Consider the following 25331-nt stretch of genomic DNA (forward strand, 5'->3'; position numbering starts at 1 on the left):
GCTACCTCTCTGTGCAAAACCTTGTTATTCTTCCAGATAATGGCAGAAGCCTCCTCCCAGTCTCTTTGTTTCCTCTCTCAACCTCATTCAGTCTAATCTTATCACAGCAGCCAAAGTGATCATTAAAACTGAAAATCTAATCATGCCTCTCCTCAAACTCTTCCAGTAGCCCCTTATTTTTTTTTACACAGTAAGTTCTTACAATGGCCTCTAAGGCCCCACGTAATTTGGCAAAAAATCTGCTCTTTTGTCCCCTTCTGCTACCTCTCTCTCTCATTTGCTTCACTCTGCCCCAAACTGACCTCTTATTGTTTCTTAGGGCTTTCTCATTGGCTGTTTCCTCTGCTTTACCCCCTATATAGATCACCCACTCATCTTCTTTAAGTCTTTCCCCAAATGTCACTTTCTCAATAAGGCCTTGCTTGACCACTCTGTTTAAAATTGCAACCTCACATGGCCCAGTCCCCTCGTCTCATTATTTTTCTCCATAACAACTATCTATCATCATCTAGTATACAGTATATCATTGACTTTGTTTGCCTGTGTCTCCTCAGCAGACTAAGCTCCACGAGGACAAGTCTCCTGTCTATTTGTTGACTTTTCTATCTCAACTACTAAAAATATTGTCTCACACATAGCTTATACCACATAAATATTTGTTGAGTGAGTGAATGAATGATGGGATAAATTGGGTCATTTAGTTCAATGTGTTTTTTTCAGTCCAAAGCTATAATTTTAATACTGGAAGGAATACAATCTTTGATTTAGACTTCAGAATAAATATATTATAACAATATGTCAATCTGATCTAAAAAAAAATTGTCTCTGTCCATACAATGACTAACTCTTAGCTAAAATTTCCTTTCTTTTTTTATCGTGGTAACATTGGTTTATAACGTTATATAAATTTCAGATGTACATCATTATATTTCAATTTCTGTGTAGATTACATCATGTTCACCAGCCAGAGACTAATTACAGCCCAACACTGTACACGTGCCTAATCGCCCCTGTCATGCTCCTCCCTTCTCCTCCCCCTCTGGTAACCACCAATCCAATCTCTGTCTCTATGTGTTTGTTGTTCTTTTTTAACCTTCTATTTATTAGTGAGATCATACAGTATCTAACTTTCTCCCTCTGACTTATTTTACTTATCATCATACCCTCAAGGTCCCGCCATGTTGTCACAAATGGCCAGATTTCATCGTTTTTTTTGGCAGAGTAGTATTCCATCTTATATATATACCACATCTTCTTTATCCATTAGTCCCTTGATGGGCATCTAGGTTGCTTCCAAATGTTGGCTATCATGAATAATGCTGCAGTGAAGATAGGGGTGCATGTATCTTTAGGCATTCGTGTTTTCATGTTCTTTGGATAAATACCTAGCAGTGGAATAGCTGGATCATATGGTAGTTCTATTCTTAATTTTTTGAGGAATCTCCATATGGTTTTCCATAGTGGCTGCACCAGTTTGCAGTCCCACCAGCGGTGTATGAGAGTTCTGCCCTCTCCACATCCTCTCCAACACTTGTTATTTCCTGTCCTGTTAATTATAGCCATTCTGATGGGAGTGAGGTGATATCTCATTGTCATTTTGATTTGCATTTCCCTGATAGTTAGTGATATTAAACATCTTTCCATGTGCATGTTGGCCATCTGTATATTTTCTTTGGAGAAATATCTGTTCAGATCTTTTGCCCATTTTTTAATTGGGTTGTTAGTTTTTTTGTTGTTGAGCTCTTTATATATTTTGGATATTAACCCCTTAACACATATATGGTTTGCAAACATCTTCTCCCAATTGTTAGGTTGTCTTTTCATTTTCTTGATGGCTTCTTTTGCTGTGCAGAAGCTTTTTAGTTTGATGTAGTCCCGTTTGTTTATTTTTTGTATTCTTTCCCTTGCCCAGTCAGACATGGTACTTGAAAATATGCCGCTAAGACTGATATCAAAGAGTGTACTGCATATGTTTTCTTCTAGAGTTTTTATGGTTTCAGATCTTACATTCAAGTCTTTAATACATTTTGAGTTAATTTTTGTGTATGGTATAAGATAATGGTCTACTTTTATTCTTTTGCATGTGACTGTCCAGTTTTTCCAACACCATTTATTGAAGAGACTTTAATTTCTCCGTTGTATGTTCTTGGCTGCTTTGTGGAAAATTAGCTGTCCAGAGATGTGTGGGTTTATTTCTGGGTCTCAATTCTGTTCCATTGATCTGTGTGTCTTTTGTTATGCCAGTACCATGCTATTTTGACTACAATAGCTTTTTAATATAATTTGAAATCAAGGAGTTTGATGTTTCCAGCTTTGTTCTTTTTCTTAGGATTCCTTTGGCTATTCACGGTCTTTTGTTGTTCCATATAAATTTTAGGATTCTTTGTTCTATTTCTGTGAAAAATGTCAGTGGAACTTTGATATGGATTGCATTGAATCTGTACATTGCTTTAAGAAGTATGGACATTTTAGCTATGTTAATTCTTCCAATCCAAGAGTACAGAGTATCTTTCCATTTCTTTGTGTCTTCCTCAATTTCTTTCAACAGTGTTTTATAGTTTACAGTGTACAGATCTTTCACCTCTTTGGTTTATTCTTAGGTATTTTATTCTTTTTGTTGCAATCATAAATGAGATTATATTCTTGATTTCTTTTTCTGCTACTTCGCTGTTAGCGTATAGAAATACAGTTGATTTTTGTATGGTGATTTTGTGTCCTGCAACTTTACTGTATTCGTTTATTATTTCTGAAAGTTTTTAGGTGTATTCTTTAGGGTTTTCTCTATATAAAATCATTTAATCTGCAAGTAATGACAGTTTCACGTCTTCCTTCCCTGTTTGGATTCCTTTTATTTCTTTTCCTTGCCTGACTGCTTGGCTAGGACTTCCAATGCTATGTTAAATATGAGTGGTGAAAGTGGGCATCCTTGTCTGATTTCTGTTCTTAAAGATATAACTTTCAGTTTTTCTCCATTGAGAATGATATTAGCTCTGGGTTTGTCATATATGGTCTTTATTATATTGAGGTACTTTCCCTCTATGCCCATTTTATTCAGTGTTTTTATCGTAAATGGATGCTGTGTCTTGTCAAATGCTTTCTCTGCATCTATTGAGATGATCATGTGATTTTTATTCTTCATTTTATTAATGTATTGTGTCATGTTGATTGATTTGTGAATGTTGAACCATCCCTGGAATAAATCCCACTTGATCATGATATATGATCTTTCTAATGTACTGTTATATTCGATTTGCTAGTATTTTGTTGAGGATTTTTGCATCGATGTTCATCAGTGGTCTGTAATTTTCTTTTTTTGTGTTGTTCTTGTCTGGTTTTGGTATCAGGGTAATGTTGGCTTCTTAGAATAAGTTCAGAAGCTTCCCCTCCTCTTCAAATTTTTGGAAGAGTTTGAGAAGGATAGCTATTATGTCTTTGAATGTTTGGTAGAATTCCCCAGGGAAGCCATCGGTCCTGGACTTTTATTTTGGGGGAAGTTTTTGACTACCGTTTTGATCTCTTTACTGGTAATTGGTCTATTCAAATTCTCTATGCCTTCTTCTTTCAATTTTGGAAGGTTGTATGATTCTGAGAATTTATCCATTTCTTCCAGAGCATCCAATTTGTTGTTGTATAGCTTTTCACAGTATTCTCTTAAAATCTTGTGTATTTCTGAGGTGTCCATTATAATTAATCCTCTTTCATTTCTGATTTTATTTATTTGAGCCATCTCTGTGGTTTTTCTTGTTGAGTCTAGCTAAAGGTTTGTCAATTTTGTTTATCTTTCAAAGAATCAGCTCTTAGTTACATTGAGTTTTTTCTATTTTTTTTAAGTTTCTCTTTCATTTATTTCTGCTCTGATTTTTATTATTTCCTTCCTTCTACTTATATGGAGCTTTGTTCTTCTTTTTTCCAGTTCCTTTAGGTGCACTGTTTGATTGTTTATTTGAGAATTTTCCTGTTTGTTGAGATAGGCCTGTATTGCTATAAACTTCCCTCTTGGAACCACTTTTGCTGTATCCCAGAAATTTTGGCATATTGTATTTTCATTTTGATTTGTCTCCAGGTATTTTTTGACTTTTCTTTTGATTTCTTCATTGACTCAATCTTTGTTCAATCTTTGTATTTTGTTCAATCTCCACATATTTTCACTTTTCTGATTTTCTTCCTGTAGTTAATTTCTAGTTTCATACTGTTGTGTTCAGAAAAGATGCTTGGTATTATTTCAATCTTCTTAAATTTATCAAGACTTGTGTGGTGGCCTAAGATGTGATCTATCCTGTAGAATACTCCATGTGAATTCAAAAAGAATATGTAGTCTGCAGTTTTTGGATGGAATGTTCTGTATATATCTACTAAGTCCATCTTGTCTAATGTGTCATTTAAGGTCAATGTTTTCTTACTGATCTGTTTGAATGATTTATCCATTGGTGTAAGTGGAGTGTTTAAGTCCCCTACTATTATGGTGTACTGTCTATTTTTCCTTTTATGTCTGTTAATAGCTGCTTTCTAAATTTAGGTGCTCCTGTGTTTGGTGCATAGGTTGTTACAAGTGTGACATCCTCTTGTTAGATTGTTCCCTTTATCATTATGTAGTACCCTTCTTTGTCTCATTACAGTTTTTGTTTTAAAGTCTATTTTGTCTGATATAAGTACTGCTACCCCAGCTTTCTTTTCATTGAAATTTGCGTGGAGTATCTTTTTCCATCCCTTCACTTTCACTTTGTGAGTGTCTTTACGTCTGAAGTGTGTCTTTTGTATGCACCATATATATGGGTCTTGTCTTTTTATCCAATCAACAACCCGTGGTCTTTTGATTGGAACATTTATTCCATTGACATTTAAAGTAGTTATTGATAAGTATGTACTTATTGCCATTTTCTTACTTTTTTTCTTGGTGCTTTAGTAGTTCTTCTCTGTTCCTTTCTTTTTCTCTTGCTCTCTTCACATGTGGTTTGCTGGCTTTCTTTAGTATTATGCTTGGGTTCTTTTCTCTTAATCTTTTGTGTATTCATTGTAGGTTTCTGTTTTGTGATCACCATGAGGTTCATATATAATAACCTATGTATATAGCAACCTATATTAAGTTGGTTGTCTCTTTAGTTTGACCTCTTGCTAAAAGCTCTACTCTTTTACTCCCCTCCCCTGACATTTTGTGTTTTTGATGTCATATCTACCTCTTTGTGTGTGTATGTGTCCATTACTATCTTATCCTGTGAATAGATAATTTTGGTACTGTTGTCTTTTGATCTTCAGGTTATCTTCCTATGTGGCCAATCTGCTATGTTTACTGTATTTTTGCCTTTATCAGTGATTTTATTGCTTTTTAAAAATAATTTTCTTATTCCTGTTTGTGGTTTTCTCTTTCCCACTTAAATAAGTCCCTTTAGTATTTCTTGTAGGGCTGGTTCCTTGTTTATAAACTCCTTTAGTTTTTGCTTGTCTTGGAAACTCTTTATCTCTCCTTCCATTCTGAAAGATAACCTTGCCAAGTTGAATATTCTTGACTGTAGGTTTTCTTCCTTTCAGCACTTTCAATATATTGTGCCACTACCTTCTAGCCTGTAAGTTTTTTGCTGAGAAGTCAGCTGATAGCCTTATGGGGTTTCCTTTGTGTGTAACTTGTTGTCTTTCTTTTATAGCATTCAGGATTCTCTCTTTATCTTTAATTCTTGAAATTTTTATTATACTGTGTCTTGGGTTGGCCTCTTTGGATTTTTCTTGTTTGGTGCTCTCTCTGTTTCCTGTATCTGGACGTTGGTGTCCTTCATTAGGTTAGGAACTTTTCAGCTATTATTTCTTCAACTTGATTCTTGGCTCCTTTGTCTCTCTCCTCTCCTTCTGGGGCAACATTAATATTGATGTTAGTGTGCTTGATGTAGTCCTAGAGGTACCTTAGACTGTCCTCATTCTTTTTTATTCCTTTTTCTTTTTTATGATCAGCTTGGGTGATTTCCTATAATCCTTCATCCAGCTGGCTGGTCTATTTCTCTCTATCATCTCCTCTGTTATTGAGTCCCTCTATTGAATTTTTCATTTCCAGTATTGTATTCTTCATTTCTGATTGGTTTCTTTTTATATTTTCCATTTCTTTGTTGAAGTTCTCACTGAATTCATCCATCCTTCTCCCAAGATCAGTGAGCATCATTATTACTTTTTGTTTGACCTCTTTGTCAGAGAGATTGTTTATTTCTGTTTCATTTAGTTCTTTTTCTCAAGTTTTGTCCCATTCCCTTACTTGGAACATATTCCTTTGTCTCCTTGTTTTGCCTCTTCATCTGTGTTTATATCTATGTATTAGGTAGGTCAGGTATGTCTCCCGATCCTAGAGAGGTAGCCTTATGAAGCCCAGCCATGTGCTTCCCTGTATTCACCAGTTCCAAATGTTCCAGGAGTGTCCCCTGTGTGGGCTATGTTTGTCCTTCTGTTGTGGCAGGGTTACTCTTGCTGCAGGTGCCCAGGCAGGCTAGACTGTCCTGCTGGCTGGCTGGTTGTAATGCTCAGCTGTCTGTGGCTGCGATGGACCCTTCAGTCACTTTATCAGGCATGGGGAGCCCCAGCACAGTTGGCTGCAAGGTCTAATAGCACATTCCTGTTGCAGTTTTTCTGTTAAGGGAGTAGGCTCCCAGCATGGCTGCTTGCTAGGCTCATGAACTTACAATTGTTGTAGGCCACTGGCCTGCAAAACTGCTGTCAGCTCTCAGGATTGCAGCTGAGTGGGGCTGGCCTCAGGCATGGGAGCACCCAAATGTTTCAGCTTTTGGAAGGTGTGACTGATCTCCCATGTGGCTGAGAAGCAAAAGTCTGCTGCAGCTGACAAGACCCACTGCCCACAGGGACACACGCCCCAACAGCACATTCCTGCCCCATGCATGCACCCCAACTGACTGAAGTGGACCCAGTCACCCCATTGCAGAGGCCCCACTCCACCAATGCCCCACACACTCCACCCACTCCTTGTGCATACCCTGCCCCACAGAGGCGGACCCACTCACCCTGTTGCAGAGGTCCCACACACCCAACCTATTTGGGCCCACAGGTTGCCTGGGGGCTTGCTGTTGGGTGGGACCAGTCCCTAGTGTGGGCTGCCTGCCCTGGCTGAGCTGGACTAAATCAGTGTCCTAGTGGGTGGGGTAGATCCCTGGGCTAACAGGCCAGGGGAAGAACTCTAATGGTATCTGTCAGCATCTGTGTCAGCACATCTGTACTAGGTCACAATAATGGCTGCCACCAGTATCTCAGTCCCTGGAGAGGTATCACCTCTCCCCAAGATGCACCCAGAGCCTATCTTCACCAAAGTCTCTTTTCACCAAAGGACCATGTACCTTTCTTTCTGGTGATTTTAGGTTGCTTTCCAAAACAGGTGAATTTGTGTGTGGGCCCTTTAAGAGCAGGTTTTTTCCCTTATGTCCGATAGCTTTTCTAGGGGTATTCCCCATTGTAGTTAATAGCAGCACAACTAGATATTATGACGCTCATCTTGTCTCACTTGTGCTGAATCCAAAAGATGCTTATAGCAGTAAAAGGTCCCCTGTTCCTTCAGGGAAGGCTGCGTACCTTAGGATTAGTCCTGGCTGTCCATGAAGCACCGCAGCTCAAGAAGGTGGCTCTTTTCTCACCAGAAAGGAATTTCTGCCTCTTTCACCTTGATCAGGACTGTCCTTTGTTGTAGGGGTTCTTTTCATCCAGTTTTCAATTCTCTCTCAGAGTTAATTGTTGCAAGAGTAGTTTGTAAATTTTCTGTGTCTGTGGGAGGAGGTGAGTTCAGACTCTGCCAACACCACCATCTTGACTGAATTCTCTAGTTCAATGTTTTAAAGAATTAGAATCAACAGGAAGCTATTGGATCTTGAAAACAATATAATCTATTCCAAGGAACACTTTCTGCTACTGATTGTTGGGCAATAAAAGGATTCTACAGCAAAATTATTTTGGAATTCTTGGTATCACATTGAAAGTTTTAAGAATGTCTATAGCATAGTCAGCAAACTTTTTATGTAAAGAACCAGAAAGTAAATAATTCAGGCTTTGAAGGTCATATGATCTCTGTTACAACTGCTAGATTCTGCTAGACTCTGCCATTGTAGTGCAAAATAAGCCATAGACAATATGTAAATTAATGAACATTGCTGAGTTCTAAAAAAGCCGTATTTACAAAAACACAGAATTGGCTGGGTTTAGCCTGCAAGCCATAGTTTGCTGATAACCTTAATCTATAGTACCTAACCTATTTAACTTTCTTTAAAATAGAATTTTCATTGCCTTAAGTGGCCACACACAAAAATATAAAATAGTCATTAGCATCTTGCTAATAAGTACTCCTCAGGACATTGTTTGAGAAATACTGATCTGGTCCTACTCTATCATTTGCTATGGGGGGCTTGGGATTCAAGATAGATTTTGTTAACTTCACACACCCAGCTTATGACAGAACAAGGACTAAATTCCATATTTTCCGACTCCCAGTTAAGTGTTCTTCTCACTTATACTACTGCTCTTCCATTTCTGTTATAGAGTTTCTGATCTTCCAAATGTAGAATTATAAATTTAAAAATATTTGAGTATTTCCAGCAGCATGCCTTTATTTACTGCTTACAATTTCTACATACTTATAATTACAAATTTATCTGCAACTCATTGCAGAAGAAACTCTGATTGACTTACCTCTCAAAGTTCTTAATGTTTTCTAACATTGACAAAAATTAAGAGAATTTTTCTTTTTACCTACTATGTCTCTTGAAGCACTCCTGTCTTTTTGAAAGGGAAAGTGATGCAAAACAATATTTAATTTTAATTTTGTATGTGCAGGTAAAACCGCAGACGTAGACTTTTGGTATCCATTAACTTGTGGATCATATTAAGCCAACAAATGAAACAACACTGCAAGTAATAAAGATAGACACACACACACAAACACACGTACAAATGGCCACCTCTCTGTTCAACTCAGCCTTGATCTCTGCATCTTCTATGTTACTTCATGGTCCTCACAAATTAGATACATCAATTTTTTTTGGTTAGCCCAATTCTTCTCTAATTTGTGTAAAGACTCAGATTTCTAGCCTTTTAGCCATCCTTACATTTTTCTACGTTCTTTCCTTCTCACTCGGCCTCTCCTCTATTTAGACTAAGTCTTGCATTCCAGATTACACCACTCATCAAAGATTGGCTGGACTCCCAGGAAAACAGTCTAGTGAGTCTGCACAAAATGGCATGAAATCAAAAGATTATGAATTCAATTGAAAGCTCACTTAGGTGAGTCACTTGATGTTTTGAATGCCTCCATTTCATTATCAGCTAAAGGAGAATTAATATGATTATACCTGTACTTCAAAGTACATTCTACCATTATCTCACCAGAGAAAGGAAATTAATATTTCCCGTGTCAATTTCTGTGATGAGAAGATGTCATACTGCCTTATGAATGTTAGAGAGATGGATAAGATAATGATTGTATGCACTTTGAGTTTCTCGAGAGAGTTATATTTCTCCTGTTTACAAATAAGTCAACTTATTGGTCCAGTTAAATTTTCTTGTAAAAATCTTCCTATAGTTTGAGCCAACCTGCCTCTCTTCTCCATTCAGTAGCCTCTTTCCTTCTCTTTCTTCTTGTAATATCTATATTAACCTTAATGATTTTTTTCATATAGTCACTGCTTCTCTGATAATCTTTCAGAAAAGCATATTTTCCTTTTTGGTATACCCTGAAAGAAATGAGCCCCTGAGATCATCACCATTAGGATAAGTTCATTGGCACCACAGTGAGGAGTAAGGTGGATATTAAAAATCTTAAGACTCATCATCCCTTTTGGAAGTAAATATCTGAATTTGACCTGAATTAATACCAGTCTCTTACGACTCCAGTTTCAGCATAGTATCACATCCAATAAACAGTCCAACAATTAAAGGGAACTAAAAATCATTTCCAACTTTTACTTAAACGTCAAAGAAGAGACAACCAACAACTTATTTTACTTTTTTTTTTTTTTTTTTTTTGCTGAGAAAGATTTGTCCTCAACTAACGTCTGTTACCAATCTTCCTCCTTTTTTCCTTGAGGAAGACTAGCCCTCAGCTAACATCCATTCCAATCTTCCTCTATTTTCTATGTGAGTCGCTGCTGCAGCATGGCTGAGTAGTGTAGGTCTGCACCCAGGAACTGAATTCGCAAACCTGGGCCACTGAAGGAGAGTGTGCCAAACTTAGCTACCATACCATGGGGCCAGCCCCTGGTTGGTTTTTTGTTTTTTGTTTTTTTGACTGAGGAAGATTAACCTGGATCTAACAGCTGTTGCCAATCTTCCTGTTTTTTGCTGAAGAAGACTCATACTGAGCAAACATCTGTTGTCAAACTTCCTCTATTTTTTGTATGTAGGCTGCCACCGCAACATGGCCATTAATGAGTGGTGTAGGTCTGTGCCCAGGAACTAAATCTGGGCTGCCAAAGTGGAGTGCACCAAATTTAACCACTAGGCAACTGGGGTTGGCCCTTATTTTACTTCTTAAATCCTTTTTTACACTCTCTAGTTCACTCAACTATTGAGCATATCACTCTCGTGAACATTCACTCTTTACTTACTATTCTACTTCACCCAAAACCACAAGTGCAAGTCCTTTTGTTTCATCCCACCTTTCCTTTTACTTTTGTTTCTTCATGCTTCCAATTCTGCATAGCGAAACTCCAGAGAAAGCAGAACTCTTAAGTCAGATAAGGGGGAGAAATGGAAGCCTCAAAGATAAAATTATCTTCATCAGATTGGGTCAGAAAAGAGAAGCCTACCAACACACATAGATTGATACATTTTGCTACTATAAACATTTAAGAATCCCAGATTATCAAACTAGAGGTCACTTCAAGCCAAAAAAGGAGCTATATGAATGGAATAAAATGTAAGCCTTATGTTCTTATTAATCTTTCCTTTTCATTTTGGAGCTTCCCAAAGCAGCTTTATTTCCATAATCTTCTTCCTCTATTTTACCTCATTTATACCTTTCTTAACACCTCAGGAGTTATTTATTTTATTCTATACAGTATGAAGTATTCAAGATCTCATGCTTGCCTCCAGAAACCTAAAGCGATGATGCGGAGACTGTGGCTTTTGGAAAAAAAGCCCAGTCTTTATGACTATCTCCCTTTTCTTGGCTGTCATTCTGGCAGTTTGGGAATCACTTCCTTCCACATTATCAGAAAGAGAAGGAGCATGGAAGAAGTGAGCCCTTCTTTTTTAGAAAAGGCCTTGTTATGCATCTGCCTCTCTGGGCTACCATTTGACCTTGGTATATTTCCCTGGCAGCCTGCCTCTTGCATGGGCAACGAGGTGAGGCACTAGAATGACCTCAAAAGCTGCTTCCCCCTCTGTCCTAAGCTTTGAGAAACCCATCCTTGCTTTGGTTTTCAGACTTTTGCATTTAATGTATGCTTTCAACAGGACTTTTCTTGCTATCACTCTTGTTGGGGTAAAATGCAGGGACTTGGAAGATGACCTGGGAGAAGAAAAAAGGCCGTCCAACTTCCTTTAGTGCTAAGGACCTAGGCCATTTGAATGCAGGCAAAATTAGTCCACATAGTGCAACTGGGCTCACAAGGAGACTGAACTGGGGATTGGTGTCAAGTCCCTTTTCATGCTCAGATTACCTGTTGTCTATCCATAAAACTATCTTGGGCATCTTGAGGAGACCAGAATTTAGGTTTTTGAGAGTCATCTTCCTACGAACCGTCTCCCAACCCTTTGACATGACTTTAAATTGTTTGGAGATTCTGAAATCAAATCACAATTGATTTCTTTAAACAAATGAATATAGGAAAAAAGATTAATATGTTATAATCCTACTCTTTTCCTTGAACACCAACTTCCCTATCCTTCAATATACAAATGGTGAGTGAGGAAATTCCAAAAGAATTTTTAATACATTGGTTTTAATGTATTTTAACAACTACTTTTAAAGTTTGCTTTTCCTTTGCTATGGGTGATGCAATCTTGAAATTCGTTTAAGAGGAAACAATGAAAGTGTATAGGTCAAAAATATTATTCGGCTCTGATCAGGTTGGGAATTTGATATTTGATTTCTTATATTGCCTTTTTCATAAATTGGAAATTGGAAATACAATTTAAATAAAGTGGTTTCAGTGGGGCTTTCTCTTTTATATTTCTCAAAATTTTACAGCATCTAAAAGAACATAATTTCCAGTTTTAAGACATTTCAGTGGCTTTCACCTAATTGCATTTGTTTGCTAGTACACTTAACTATAATTGTTTCAGAATAATTATAGAAAGACTTGGTGTTTCAGAATATAGCACTAACAAGGATAGACTATGAAAGCATTGTTCTTCATATGTTCATTTTTTCGTACTGAAAAGTACAAGCCCTTCTAAGTTGTTTTTATTGTAGTTGTTCTGATTATTTGTTGCTAGGTAACAAATTATCCCAAGTTTAGTGATATAGAATCAGAACCATTTTATTTATGCTCACAGATCCTGTGGGTTAGGTCTTCAGACAGGGCAAGTGAGATGATTTGTCTCCTCTGCATGATGTCTGGGACCTGAGCTAGAAAGAAGAATGGATAAGCTTCACTTAAATGACTGGGAACTGGAGTCATCTGCAGGCTTCTGCACTCACATTGTGCCACCTGGGCTAGAATGACTCAAAGGCTGAGCTTAGCTGAAACTGTTGACTGGAGTACCTAAGCGGGACCCACCGTGAGGCTTGGACTTCTCCCAGCATACTGCCTGGGTTCTCTAGAGAGCATCCCCAAAACAGGGAATACAGACAACAAAGTTCCAAGAGAATCAGGCAGGAGCTGTCATTTATGATCTGGCCTCCATAGTCACGTAGCATCACTTCTGCCAGACTCTATTAGTCAAGACAGTCACAAGCCCACTCAGATTCCAGGTGAATGTACATAACTCCACCTCTCAATAGAAGGAGTGGCAAAGATTGTGGGGCCATGCTTTAAAACTGTCACTGTAGAAGTGACTGATGTGCTGCTTTCCAGAAATACTCTTACTTGTTTGCCATTTCTTTGCATCTAAAGCAACAATACACATTTGCAATATGGCTGGCTAATGTTAAAAATGCCTATATAACCACATATTTACCTTTGAATGCTTTGGGTTGCAAGTGACAGAAACCCAGGCTCAAACTGGCTTGAACAATAAAGAAAATGTATTTGACTAACAAAACTGAAAATTCCAGTGGTAAGCCATGCAACCCTTCAAGTAAGGATTGGTTCAGTGGCTTAGCAGTATTTAAAAAACATTCTCCTGCCCTGTTTCATTACTCTGCCACTCTTCATGTTGATTTTATCCTACATCTAGTCTCCTCATGATTAAGAGATGGCTGGCATGAGCAATTATTCTCATGCTCCACTGCATGCTCAACCAAAGTGATGAAGAGAGCTTTTCTTCCTTCTTCCACTTTACAGAGTCCTGAGCGTCACTCAGCTGGAGCAGCATAGGTTACTTGCATACCTTTGAAATAGTTGCTGAGGTCAGAGTCAAGTTCTGATTGTCTTGGATTTAGATGCCCATCCCTGAACTAGTCCTGATTTCAAGGGGGATGGGATTACACCCATTGACTTCAGAGTCAGGGTGCGATTGATCCTACATAAATTTTGTGCCTACTACGCAGTGAGAAATGGGTGAAATAGGTGCTGGGAAGGCGGCCGTAATTGCCATTTCATCTTGGAACACTCTCTGGCCATAGAAAATCATTTCACCTTGAGGTGATGAAGCTCTTGCCTTGGCCTCATTAGCATCGCAGTTCAATCAGCTGAGAGTCATGGCCCCTTTCCTGTTCACTTGTCAGCACCCTGGGTTTCATTCAGGTCTACATTGTATTCAGAACTCTTGTTGTTAAAGAAAACCCGTTTGAAAAAATAAGGAGAAAATAGGTACTAAAAAGTAACCCTGAACTTGGCTATTCTGTTGTAACGGGGAGTGATGGGAGAACAGTCACTGAATTTGTGAATATTTGCGATTGTGATTGTTTTGTGTGCCTTCATGTGTGTGAGAGAACATTTCCTATTTTGGATAAATTCTGACTTTTGCCTGAGAAAGTAGGCTTCCTATCTGAGGCTATGAACTCTTTCTTAAGAGCTATTAATGTTGTCCTCTGTTTTTCAGAGTTGACACAGAATTTAATAATGTAGCTTCTTCTGCCAAGACTTTTATTAATTGTTTTCCACTACAAGTCGATGAACCATGACAGGGTTCTTGTCCTCGTTTTGCAGTTGAGAAAATAGGGGCGGAGGGTTAAGCAACTCGCCTAAGACCACACATCAAAGCAGGTGCAGAGTTGGCAGGAGAAATCATTTTCCTGGAATCTTGGCTCAGTGCTTTCTTTAAAAAGAATTATGAAAGTTTCAAACAAACAAAAGTGAATAGAACATAAGGTAACAAACTCTCAGGAACCCATCCCTCAGCCTCAGAAATTTTGTAAGAAAGAAATATTTCCAGACAGAGGGAAGCCCCCATTGTACCCTTTCCAGTTCCTACCCCTAACCTCCTCTCTTCTGAGGAAATCAATATCTTGAATTTGGTGTTTCACATTCTCATACAAGTTTTTACTCCAAACGTATGTATCTATGAAAAACGTGGTACAGTTTTGCACATTTAGCTTTATATTATTGCTGTTATCTTGTATGAATCCTCTTATAATTTGCATTTTTTTTGCTTAGCGTAGTTTTAGTATATATCCATGTTAATACATATAGCATTTGTTTATTCATCTTGCCTATTGTGTGAGTACATTGCATGAATATGTAACAGTTTATCTGTTCTCTTTATGAGATTTAGATTTTTTGGCTGTTGTCTAATATTATAATCAGTAACACAATGAACATTCTCACACCTTTCACCTTCTGATTGCTTTGTTGAACACCATTTGAAAACAAAAGACTACTTCTGTGGAGATAGGCATAGAGATTCAATTGCCCTGTCTAAATTTGGTGTTAGAGTAATGTGAAGTGAGTAGCAAAAGCAAGACTTACTGACTATATTTATGTTTCAGGAGACTCATTCTAAATCTACAACCAATCCATGTCGCACTTATGCCATCATTTTCAGTTGTTATATCAGAATCTATCATTATATCTTGAAATCTCATCTATTAGTCCAAAAAGTAGTCCTGACCGATGATACTTCTTTCTGGAACCAAATCTGAATTTCTGTGACCTGCAGGATTTTTGTCAGGTTGAAAAAAAATTGGCCACACCCAAAGTATTGCATTGATAGGAGTGTGCTCTGAATAAAGCAAATTTTATCATTACAGATATAGAAGTATAGTAGTGGTCAGAAAATTTAAACAGATCAAAATGATTTCCTTATAAAAAGCATGCCACGGGGATAGGGGGTGAAATTACTATGGGACATCATGTCTGTCTATCCTAAAGCACTATCTTTATAGGATAGAAAAGGGCAAAGGATGGCCATTTGCTCATTATACTTAGGAACCTTATAGTCTGTTTCAAATGGCTGATTAAAAAAATCTCAGTGTCAACAATGAAACTAAATTATTTTTAAAAATCATGATGCTTTCTTCTGGAGTCTCAGAATTCTGAAGAAGCTGGTCCATTGTGTTAATAGTGGAGCTGCTTTTTAGTACTACTAGCTAATTGTGAAGACACTAACACAGATTTGGAAGAAATTACTGGCATAGGAGTTGGTAGACTGTTTTTGACTTGACTTTTCCTCTAACTGTGAAACTTGTGAAAAAGTCACCTAAGGTTGCCCTAAATCAGTGCTTTGCAAATTTTTTGTGTTGACCCTATGGGTTGTTAAATCACTTTGGTGGGTTGAGACCAACATTCAAAAAAAATAACATGGAATAGAGCAGAATATATTCAGGGTACATTATATTCACTAAAGGTAAGTATTATTTCGTACATCTTTTGCTAGAGATGGATGTGTGTGTTTGTGTGTGTGTGTATGACTGCTGTGGAGCATTATGTAAAGTAAAATTCTTATTCTGTATTTCTATCAAAAACATTGAAAACCATTTATACCAGGTGACTTCAGAAAGTATCTCGGGGACTTCTCAGATGTGGTTATGTTCCTATTTAAAATTCACCAGGTGCTCCCTTTTTTAGGATGAAGCCAAGATTTCTCGGTATGGCAAAACAGGCCCTTCACAATTCTTGTTTCTGGGTCCGTGCACTCTAAGAGTATAGTGAACTACAAACTTTCTGTGTCTACAGTAGTGCCTTATGTCTTCATGACTTTGGTGACATTTTCCCCTCAGTCTTAAATGCTCTCGGGAGCCACAAAGCATTACCTTTGCTAGAAGCCCTTCCACACACAATTAGTCTTCATAGAATTGACCACTCCTTATCTTCAGCCCCTATTATTTTCTTTACTGACATGTCATAGTCCACAGTACACTTTACTGCAGTTCATAATGTTTTAAAAATCTATCCCACCCTACTAGAATGTGGAGTTTTTGAGGTCATGTCTTTATATCATAAGAATTTTGGTTCTTTCCTTTTCTAATGTGTATATTCTGTTCTCTCTTGCTCTTAAAATAACTTTAGTATTGAAAGACAATACATGCTCATTGTAAATGTCTCAAATGACATAAAAAGGCAGTTGAAAAATCACCTAAATCCTACAACCTAAAGATGACTACTGTTAATATCTAAAGCGATGTCTTACTCTGCCTACATACACATATAAAGAAAGGTAAACATGCATATGCAAGCACATATTCAGAGTGTTAAATGAAGACAGTCATGCACCACATAGTGACATTTCAGTCAATGACAGACTGCATATATGACTGTACTCCCATAAGATTAGTACCATTTAGCCTAGGTGTGTAGTGGGCTATACCATCTAGGTGTGTCTAAGTACACTCTATGATGTTTGCACAATGGCGAAATCGCCTGATGATGCATTTCTCAGAACGTGCCCTTGTCCTTCAGTGACACATAAATATAAATTCATTCATTAATCTACTGTCCTTTCCACAATGTGAAGAACACTTTCTACGTCCATGATATACCTGTACATAATTTTAAATGGCTGCTTATAATTCTAATTTATGGATTACTTTGGGTTATGTTTTAGTTGCCATTTATCAACATCAAGAGTAGTGATGGTAGACCTGACTTCTTATTGTTCATATGATATACATAGCAATTAAAAAGCACCATTATTGTCCTTACTTTCTTTGGTTAGTTGTAGAGTGTTGAGCTGGTTTTGTAAATCTCTTCAAGACATTCTACATTATGCCTCCTTCCCTTTCTCCTTGGGCTATGTCCTGTTAAAATCTCTGTATAGCATAGAGTCTCCTACTTAGCAATGTTATGTCTTTAGTCAAACCTTCTCTTTCTTATGAAAATTACCTATAGTTACATACTAAGGGTTTCACTTTTGACAGGTCTTCCATTTAGGAATGAATACAGTAGAATCATGCATATATATTATGTGAATATTTTGAATTTCACTTTCCTAGCACAGGATATACATTTGGATTGCATCTGACCTTCCTCTATTCTATGATCATGAAATTCAAGATGATGTATGATTATTTTCAATAGACATTTCCATTTTACCAACCACTTCCATTCTTTGATAGATATAGATTGCTAGTATAGTTCGTTAGGATACTTCCTCTACTCTCTGGAGCTAAAGTGAAGAACTTCTCAGATGTATTATTCTAATAAAATGAAATATCTGGTACAATTTTGGAAAGTACACAGCCTTATTATTATTAAAGTTTATTTGTGTCATTTTTGTGATCTGATTCAGGATTGTATCACCTATTTCTTTGATGTAACTGGATAGCCTAGGTATAGTCTATGTTGTTCTTATTTATTTTCTCCTGTTTTGGGTCTCAAGTGCAACTCTTAGAAATTCTTCATCCTTCAGTTTGTGGATTCAACAGTAGAGTGTATTTTCGTACTGTACAGTATTAACCCAACAACTCTCTTAGAAAGCCTTTTTTTTCCATCTCTATATTCTAATCTTGAATCCTGTCTCACCAAGTCTCAGAGAGACATGTGTTATAATGTGCATTGCCTTAGTTTTTAATATAAAATGTATGCCATTTATCACTCATGCTCTACTTATTAGTACATAGAGATCTGAGCAATCAGTCATTTCCTGCTCTCTAGCCAATTATCTCATATAACTAACTGTTGTCTCTCAGGTTGTGTTTCTTATCATGCCATACTTGTGCTTCTTCATAGCAATTCTTCTTGACCAGGATAGGTTTTGCCCTCAGGAAACATTTGGCAATGTTTGGAGACATTTTTGATTGTCACAGGAAGGGTACTACTGGCTACTAAATGGTAAAAATCAAGGATGCTGCTTAACATCCTACAGTGCAGAATAGAGGCGCACTCTCCACGACAAAATGTCATCCAGTCCAAGATGTCAAGAGTGCCAAGGTTGAGGAATCATGCTATACAGAAACTGACTTCATGTGTTTTATTTGAACTTTCAGATTTCTCCCTCCCCTGAGAGACTCAGTTTAATATAGTCTCTCGATTCAGACTAACTACTCAGTATATCTCATATTTCCTCTCTGTCATGCTTTAGTTGAAGTGAGGCAGCAGCCATCATCATCAGAAATGTTTTCCTTGTTAATATAGCAGTATTATATGACTAGTTGACATTACCACAGTTACACAGAATGCAGAATGTGGGAAACTGAGGCATATTTCTAAGTAAAGAATAAAACAGGAGGGATTAATAAGTATGATTATCCTCAGATACTCTGCTCCAAATGGCATTTGTTGTTACAGAAATTGCATTTGCACATATATTGAGGAAAAAACCATGGGAAGCCTAATCCTAACACTGTTTCTTTTTTTTCTCCTTTCTTTTTTTTTTCAGACATTTCACATTTTCAAGAACAAAATGATTTAAAAGGATTACTAGAAAATCTCCATCAAAATATCCAAGCCAAAAAAAGAAAGAATGTAGAAATCATGTGGCTGGCTGCAACAGTAAGCATTCTCCTGTCAAATCTTATTCACTGTCACCATGAGGACCAGCAAGCATTATTTGGTATCTACTATGTAGTGTGCAACCTCTGCACTTTGGGTTAACAGATGTCATCCTCCATTATCCGGGGGATTAGGCATTTTCAGCGTTGTTGGTAGTTCTAACAATAGACTAGAACGCCAACTGGAAGAAAATGCACTCAGTGAGAAAGAATCTTACTCATTGGCTTTCTTGTAAATCATGGATGTATTTGACACTTTGAGGTTAAAACAAAATGTCTATGATTTTCTTGATACTGCATGTTACAATGCCAATCACCCATATCTATCAGGGTTTTGAATTGCTGCGTTAGTGATAGATAGTTTCAACAGAATGTGGTTAGATTTCTGACTCACAGCCTTAGTAAGGCTCCTGGACATATTGTTCAATTAATGAGCTTGTAAATGTGTTTGTTAATTTAGATATTGGCATAGAACTTTTTACTGATGGATTGCTCTTGGGTAATGAGCTATATTTGGAGGTTCTTTCTCATTTACTGGCACCCTCAGGGTGGAAGATCTGCCTGCTTTCCCACCCCAGGTTTCTACAATGAAAGGGAGAGAATCGTGCCTGTGTTTTTTAAGTTCTTATCTGGCAACCATTCAGGCATAGCTCACATGAACTTACAAATTTTTTTAAACATCTAGACCCTAAGGAAAGGATCTTTTCATCAGGAAAGGCACACGTTGGAGATCTCTATGATGAATGCCACATTTGTAGTTACTTCTCAGTGTTGCTCATGTAATTTGGAGTTCAAGTTAATGGATCTTCTAGTATATTCTATTCAATCTCTATCAATAGTGTTTAAAAAGGAGCCTTTCTCCTATTGCCAGTGCTTTAATTATAATGCAGTATTACTTCCTCTCTTCTGGGAAAAAGAAATGGATAATTTACCATGAGTCTATATAAAATAATTTACCAAGAGCAGGGTAGAGGAAAGCTGCTTTAGGTTCCCTTCGTGCCCTCTTGGAGCCCCAGGGAAGAACATCAAAGGTAACAATGTGAAACGTTGCTTTCAGGCAGCTCATTTACACAGGTCCCACTTAGCACCATACTGCATTACATGAAGGTTGTTTTTAATAGTTCTTTCCCCAGTGCGGCTGCTCTTTATATCTTCAAAGACTACTATAGTTATTAATTCTCACAAAATTTTCACAAAGGTAGGTCATATGTTATTTTTGCTATTTTGCTAATAATGTGATAGCACAACAGTAGTTTGATCATTTACCAAGGCTATCTGACAATGCAGGAACACATACATATGTCATTACATACATATCATTCAGTTACGCAAATAGATAAATGAAAAATGCACATGTGAAAACTACAAACGTATTTTCTCTTAGTATATGTAATTTTACCGTTTGAATATATAAAACAGTTTTCCCATTAATCCCATACATTTCTGAAATATTTTTTTGAAATGTGTGTGCAGACCAAATATGGCTTATTCACAACTTACCTGTGAATGGATGATTGCCTGCCTTGATGAATACACAGCACCCATAGTGTGCAAATTTGACATTCTGTAGGAACATTGACTTTATTATTAATAGAGTTTCTGTAGACTGATAACTCAGTTTCAATATCCTCTTTGCAAACCGAGGACCATGATAATATTCTTAAAATGAAGAAATATAGAAAAATCCCCTTTGACATTTTTCAAAAAGCTTTTATTTCTGTCTCTATTTCATTTTCCTCTCTTCTCTAAATCTATTAATGAAATATTGCTTTTGTTAATGTTTTGCATTTTAATTGAAAAATGTAAAGCTATTTGCTTTTATATTGATTGAATTTAAAAAAAATAAAAATGAGAATTTAAAGAAATCAAATGTCAATCGAGTGTGTTAAGTTTATATAGTTCAAAACAATTGTAGAAATACAGAAATCAAGACTCCACCTGTCTACTCTGATACAGTTGCCCCCGCCTTCTCTTGATTTTAAATTTAGAACTCTAAATATCCTTGGTAGGATAGTTGCACATAATAGTGACAATGCATTTTAAAGAATATTCGTTCTTTCTAAAAACCATATCTCATGGGGCTGGCCCCGTGGCCGAGCGGTTGAGTTTGCGTGCTCCGCTGCAGGCGGCCCAGTGTTTCGTTGGTTCGAATCCTGGGCGCAGACATGACACTGCTCATCAAGCCACGCTGGGGCAGCATCCCACATGCCGCAACTGGAAGGACCCACAACGAAGAATATACAGCTATGTACCAGTGGGCTTTGGGGAGAAAAAGGAAAAAATAAAATCTTTAAAAAAAAAAAAAACCATATCTCATAAGTGGCTATTGAAGTCTATATTTTATTGCTATGAATATAGCCAAGCCTGTGTTATTTTATATTAAAAATTTTTAAATACGATTTATTTGAAAGGATTAGAATTTTCTAGGTAAATAAAGATTATATGGTGAAATCATGCTCTCACATTTTTCTAGTCACTTATATTGGAAATAGTGAGAAAGTACCAAAGGTCTAATAAGGACTTGCAAGTCCTAGTTTAATTATAAGAATCACAATTAAAATGTGGTAAAAATCCTTGACAAACTGTTTCATTATATCCTTTCCTCAAAACAGATAACTATTAAGGCCCCCTTGATGGCAGATAATAAAGCAGCCCTATGTTATATCACATTAGATTTATTTCAAATACATGTTGATGCTACAGTTGGTTATTAGTATCTTGGGTCAGAACCCTACTATGGGATAGGGAAGAGAAAGGTGATTCAGTGCTAAGCATAAAGCAATGAGACAGAGATTATTGCTGCTCACAGAGTCTTCTCCTGACTTTCACCCAAATAACAAAAAGAAAGAATTGCAGAGAGAAACAGACTGGGACAAAAGTCAAATACTTGCTCCTTGGAGTTAGGTAGACATATTAGCATCCTGGCTCTGCTCTGTTGTGTGCGACTTACTTAATCTATCTACACCTCAATTTCCTCACCTGTAAAATAAGAGTAATCATACCTTTCTCCAGGGTTATGTGAAGTTAATTAAAAGAGCAAATTTACATGAAATTTATTGGTATTGTACCTGGTGCACAGTAGATGTGCAATTAACAATGGTCATTTTCAGTGTCCTTATTCTTGTTAGTCGTATTGATGAGAGGTTCCCTATCTGATGCACTGGCACCAGGTGGATGTTTGAAATCTCATAACATAAAACCGAGACTAGAAAAGGTTTCTTAAATGTAAAGTAAGAAGATACTATCTATTTAGCGTTCAGATCCATGTCTGATCCGGGAATATAGATCTTTTTCCCCTTCACAGTTAAGGTGTCACTCCTGAGCTGTCGTTATCACCATCACCCACTGCAGCTCAGTCCCCCTCTCGGGGAGCATTGCTGCCTCTGCTGGATATTTGCCATCTCATACGGCTTCAAAGATTGAAAGATTTAAAATTTACCCACACCCCACACCTCATGTACAAAGAACTAAATAAATGAAATCTATTCCACTAGCTTTTGAGATGAAATGGTAATGTTTTTACGTTCCATAGGGCAGATTGAACCAATTGACTATCATAAATTAACATAAATTTGGTTTGTTTAGACAGGAAGCCTTTAGAGGAGTCTGACACTTTAATCTACAAATGAACAATAAACTGTTCATATGTCTGTGTTACAGATTTGTCGCAAACTAAATGGTATCCGTTTCACCTGTTGTAAAAGTGCCAAAGACAGGACGTCGATGTCAGTGACGCTTGAACAGTGCTCAATCTTGAGGGACGAGCACCAGTTGCACAAGGACTTCTTTATCCGAGCACTGGATTGCATGAGAAGGTATCCCGCGTGTCTTCAACTTTCTTTCTTTTAAGGTCATTTTAAGATTTTTTTTTTTGTCCAAATGCGTATTTTACTGGAGGACTAAACATTTAGTAACTTCATTGCATTTCCATGGCTTATAGCTCATGACATGAAAGATGGAATAATTTTAAGTATTCTCCCTACTCATTTTAGGCAATAAAAAAAAATATGGCCGGCTTTTGATTATATGCATGGAGGATATATTTTAGTAGGTCATTTAGACCCAAGTCAAAGAGCTCTGGTCATTTCGTATGTAAACTTGAAGACCAGAGTTCCTTTACATATAAGTAGCTATGAGTATGCCCCAAATAAAACTAAGTCGTCATCCAAATAAAGCCTTTCTACGTTGGAACTAATAGGTGATCTTCCCGTGACTTGCAGTGTCTCCGAGTCAGTAACCTCCTTCCTTAAATTATTTTCACATCACTCGTTGTAAAGATGGGATGACACTGATACTTTAAAATAGAGAATATCGTTACTCTGCCGACATTTAAAATGCTGTGCCTGAAGTCATGTGTCTTGATTCATTTCCACAGTAATTAAGTCTAAGGTCTAAGCCGTAATGGGAAGGAAAAAGTGCCTCATTCACAATGTCTGTCAGCAAGGACACACGTTAATTAAAAAGTTAAGCAAAATTGTCTCTTTGCTACAAAGACCAACTCAGAAGCACACCAGGAAGCACAAGACAGGCTCCCTGTTCCTAGAAGGGAATGTCACGTGATGCTCTAGAAAGGGCTGTTTCTCATCTGGCATGTCATTAGCTTCCACTTTTCTTTTAACTGCTGCAGTCTCTCAGTGGCGACACTGATGTTTGCCTGCCCTTGCCCTGTGCCTATATGTTTTTGCCACTAATGAGAGGTTTCTGAAGTCCTCTATTTTACCCCATTTCATGTCTCTTGGCATTTTCACTGTTCGGTGGGGTTCTATCATGATTTTTTGATAAATGCATGAGAATGTCTTAGAGGTCTGACATGAACATCTCAGCCATATAAAACATGTTTGGTTGATATAAAAAACTTCTTTCAAAAATAACCTCTCAGCACTAACAGGAAAAATTCATCATCTGAGTATGAAATCTTCAAATGTGCATAAAAAGAATACAGATGTCACTCTGGCTAGAGCAAAGGTGCTGAGTGAGGAGAGCAGAAACACATGATATTATAAGCCAGAAACACCAGAAGACTAAAGTGATTCGACCAACTTAAATTATCTAGAAGGTGAAATTGCTACATGTTTATTTAAGGTAGAGGTGAGAGAAGACCTTTAAATTAGAAAGATAGTTCTTTCAAACTGGTAAATAAAGAGTGTTTCTGTCATGCACATGTTAAACTGTAAAACTACATATTTTGATATTCCATAAAGGTTGTGCAGAATTGACATTATATGTGCAACATATTTGCTCATGACTTAAAATTTAAGGGGGTTCATTTCTGGTAATTTTTTTTTTTGGTAAATTTTAAATCTGTCAAATTTATTCTTTGGTTTTCTGTATGTGTGAGGGCTGCGTGAGAGTGTAAATGTTTATGTGTGTGTGTGTGTGTGTGTGTGTGTGTACGTACACACATTTAAGGGAAATAAGATGTGTTCTTTTCTTTAATAACTGCCATCATTTCCCTTGTCAGGTATTCTGTCTTACAACACAAGCCCATAGGTTTGATGAGTAGATGAGAGCATGGGGCTTGGGAGCCAGCTGACCTGAGTTTGAATCCAAGCTCTAAGCCACTTGCCACAAACAAGTTAATCTCTTACTGCCTGTTAGTACCTTAGGCAAGTTAGTCAACCTCTTGATGCCTCCATTTCCTCATCTGTAAAAGAGATGTGATAATAATAGTGGCCCTTCTTAGGGGTGCCTTGAGGATTGAATGAATTGATATGTGTGAGGTGCTTAGAACAATGTTTGACACACAGTAATCACTATACAGTAGTCCCCCCTTATCTGCAGCTTCCCTTTTCGTGGTTTCAGTTACCTGTGGTCAACCGAAGTTTGAAAATATTAAATGAAAACTTCCCAAAATAAACAATTCACAAGGTTTAAATTGCGAGCCGTTCTGAGTTGTGTGATGAAATCTCATGCTCTCCTCCTCCTGTCCCCTGACATGAATCATCCCTTTGTCCAGTGGATCCATACTTTTACACGGTATGCCTTCTGACCTTTAGTTGCTTGGTAGCCCCCTCTCAGTTATCAAATCGACTATCGTGGTTTCACAGTGCTTGTGTTCAAGTAACCCTTATTTTACTTAATAACAGCCCCAAAGTGCAGGAGTAGTCATATTAGCAATTTGGATATTCCAAAGAGAAGCCATAAAGTGCTTCCTTTAAGTGAAAAGATGAAAGTTCTTGACTTAAGGAAAGAAAAAACCTCACATGCTGAGGTTGCTAAGATCTACAGAAACTTTTATTACAGCATATTGTTATAGTTCTATTTTATTATTAGTTGTTAATCTCTTACTGTGCCTAATTTACAAGTTAAACTTTATCACAGGTGTGTATATGTAGGAAGAAACATACTACATATAGGGTTCAGTACTATCCTTATTTCAGGCATCCAC

General features: G+C 37.2%; 1 protein-coding gene across 35 annotated transcripts in view; it reads left to right on the forward strand.

Annotated features, from left to right (window-relative positions):
• Positions 1-25331, forward strand: part of INPP4B (inositol polyphosphate-4-phosphatase type II B) — a 747831-nt gene that overhangs the window by 675301 nt on the left and 47199 nt on the right. For 34 of the 35 annotated variants that reach the window (XM_070258367.1, XM_070258371.1, XM_070258379.1 and 31 more), the window contains 2 exons: positions 18832-18944; positions 22604-22758. In XM_070258367.1, the coding sequence (XP_070114468.1) occupies positions 18832-18944; positions 22604-22758 (268 nt within the window). Of the gene's footprint in view, positions 1-18831; positions 18945-22603; positions 22794-25331 lie in introns of all 35 variants that reach the window. The other variant, XM_070258416.1, reaches the window with a different exon arrangement.

The sequence above is a fragment of the Equus caballus genome, chromosome 2 (genome assembly GCF_041296265.1).
Source record: "Equus caballus isolate H_3958 breed thoroughbred chromosome 2, TB-T2T, whole genome shotgun sequence".
Taxonomy (NCBI): Eukaryota; Metazoa; Chordata; class Mammalia; order Perissodactyla; family Equidae; genus Equus; species Equus caballus.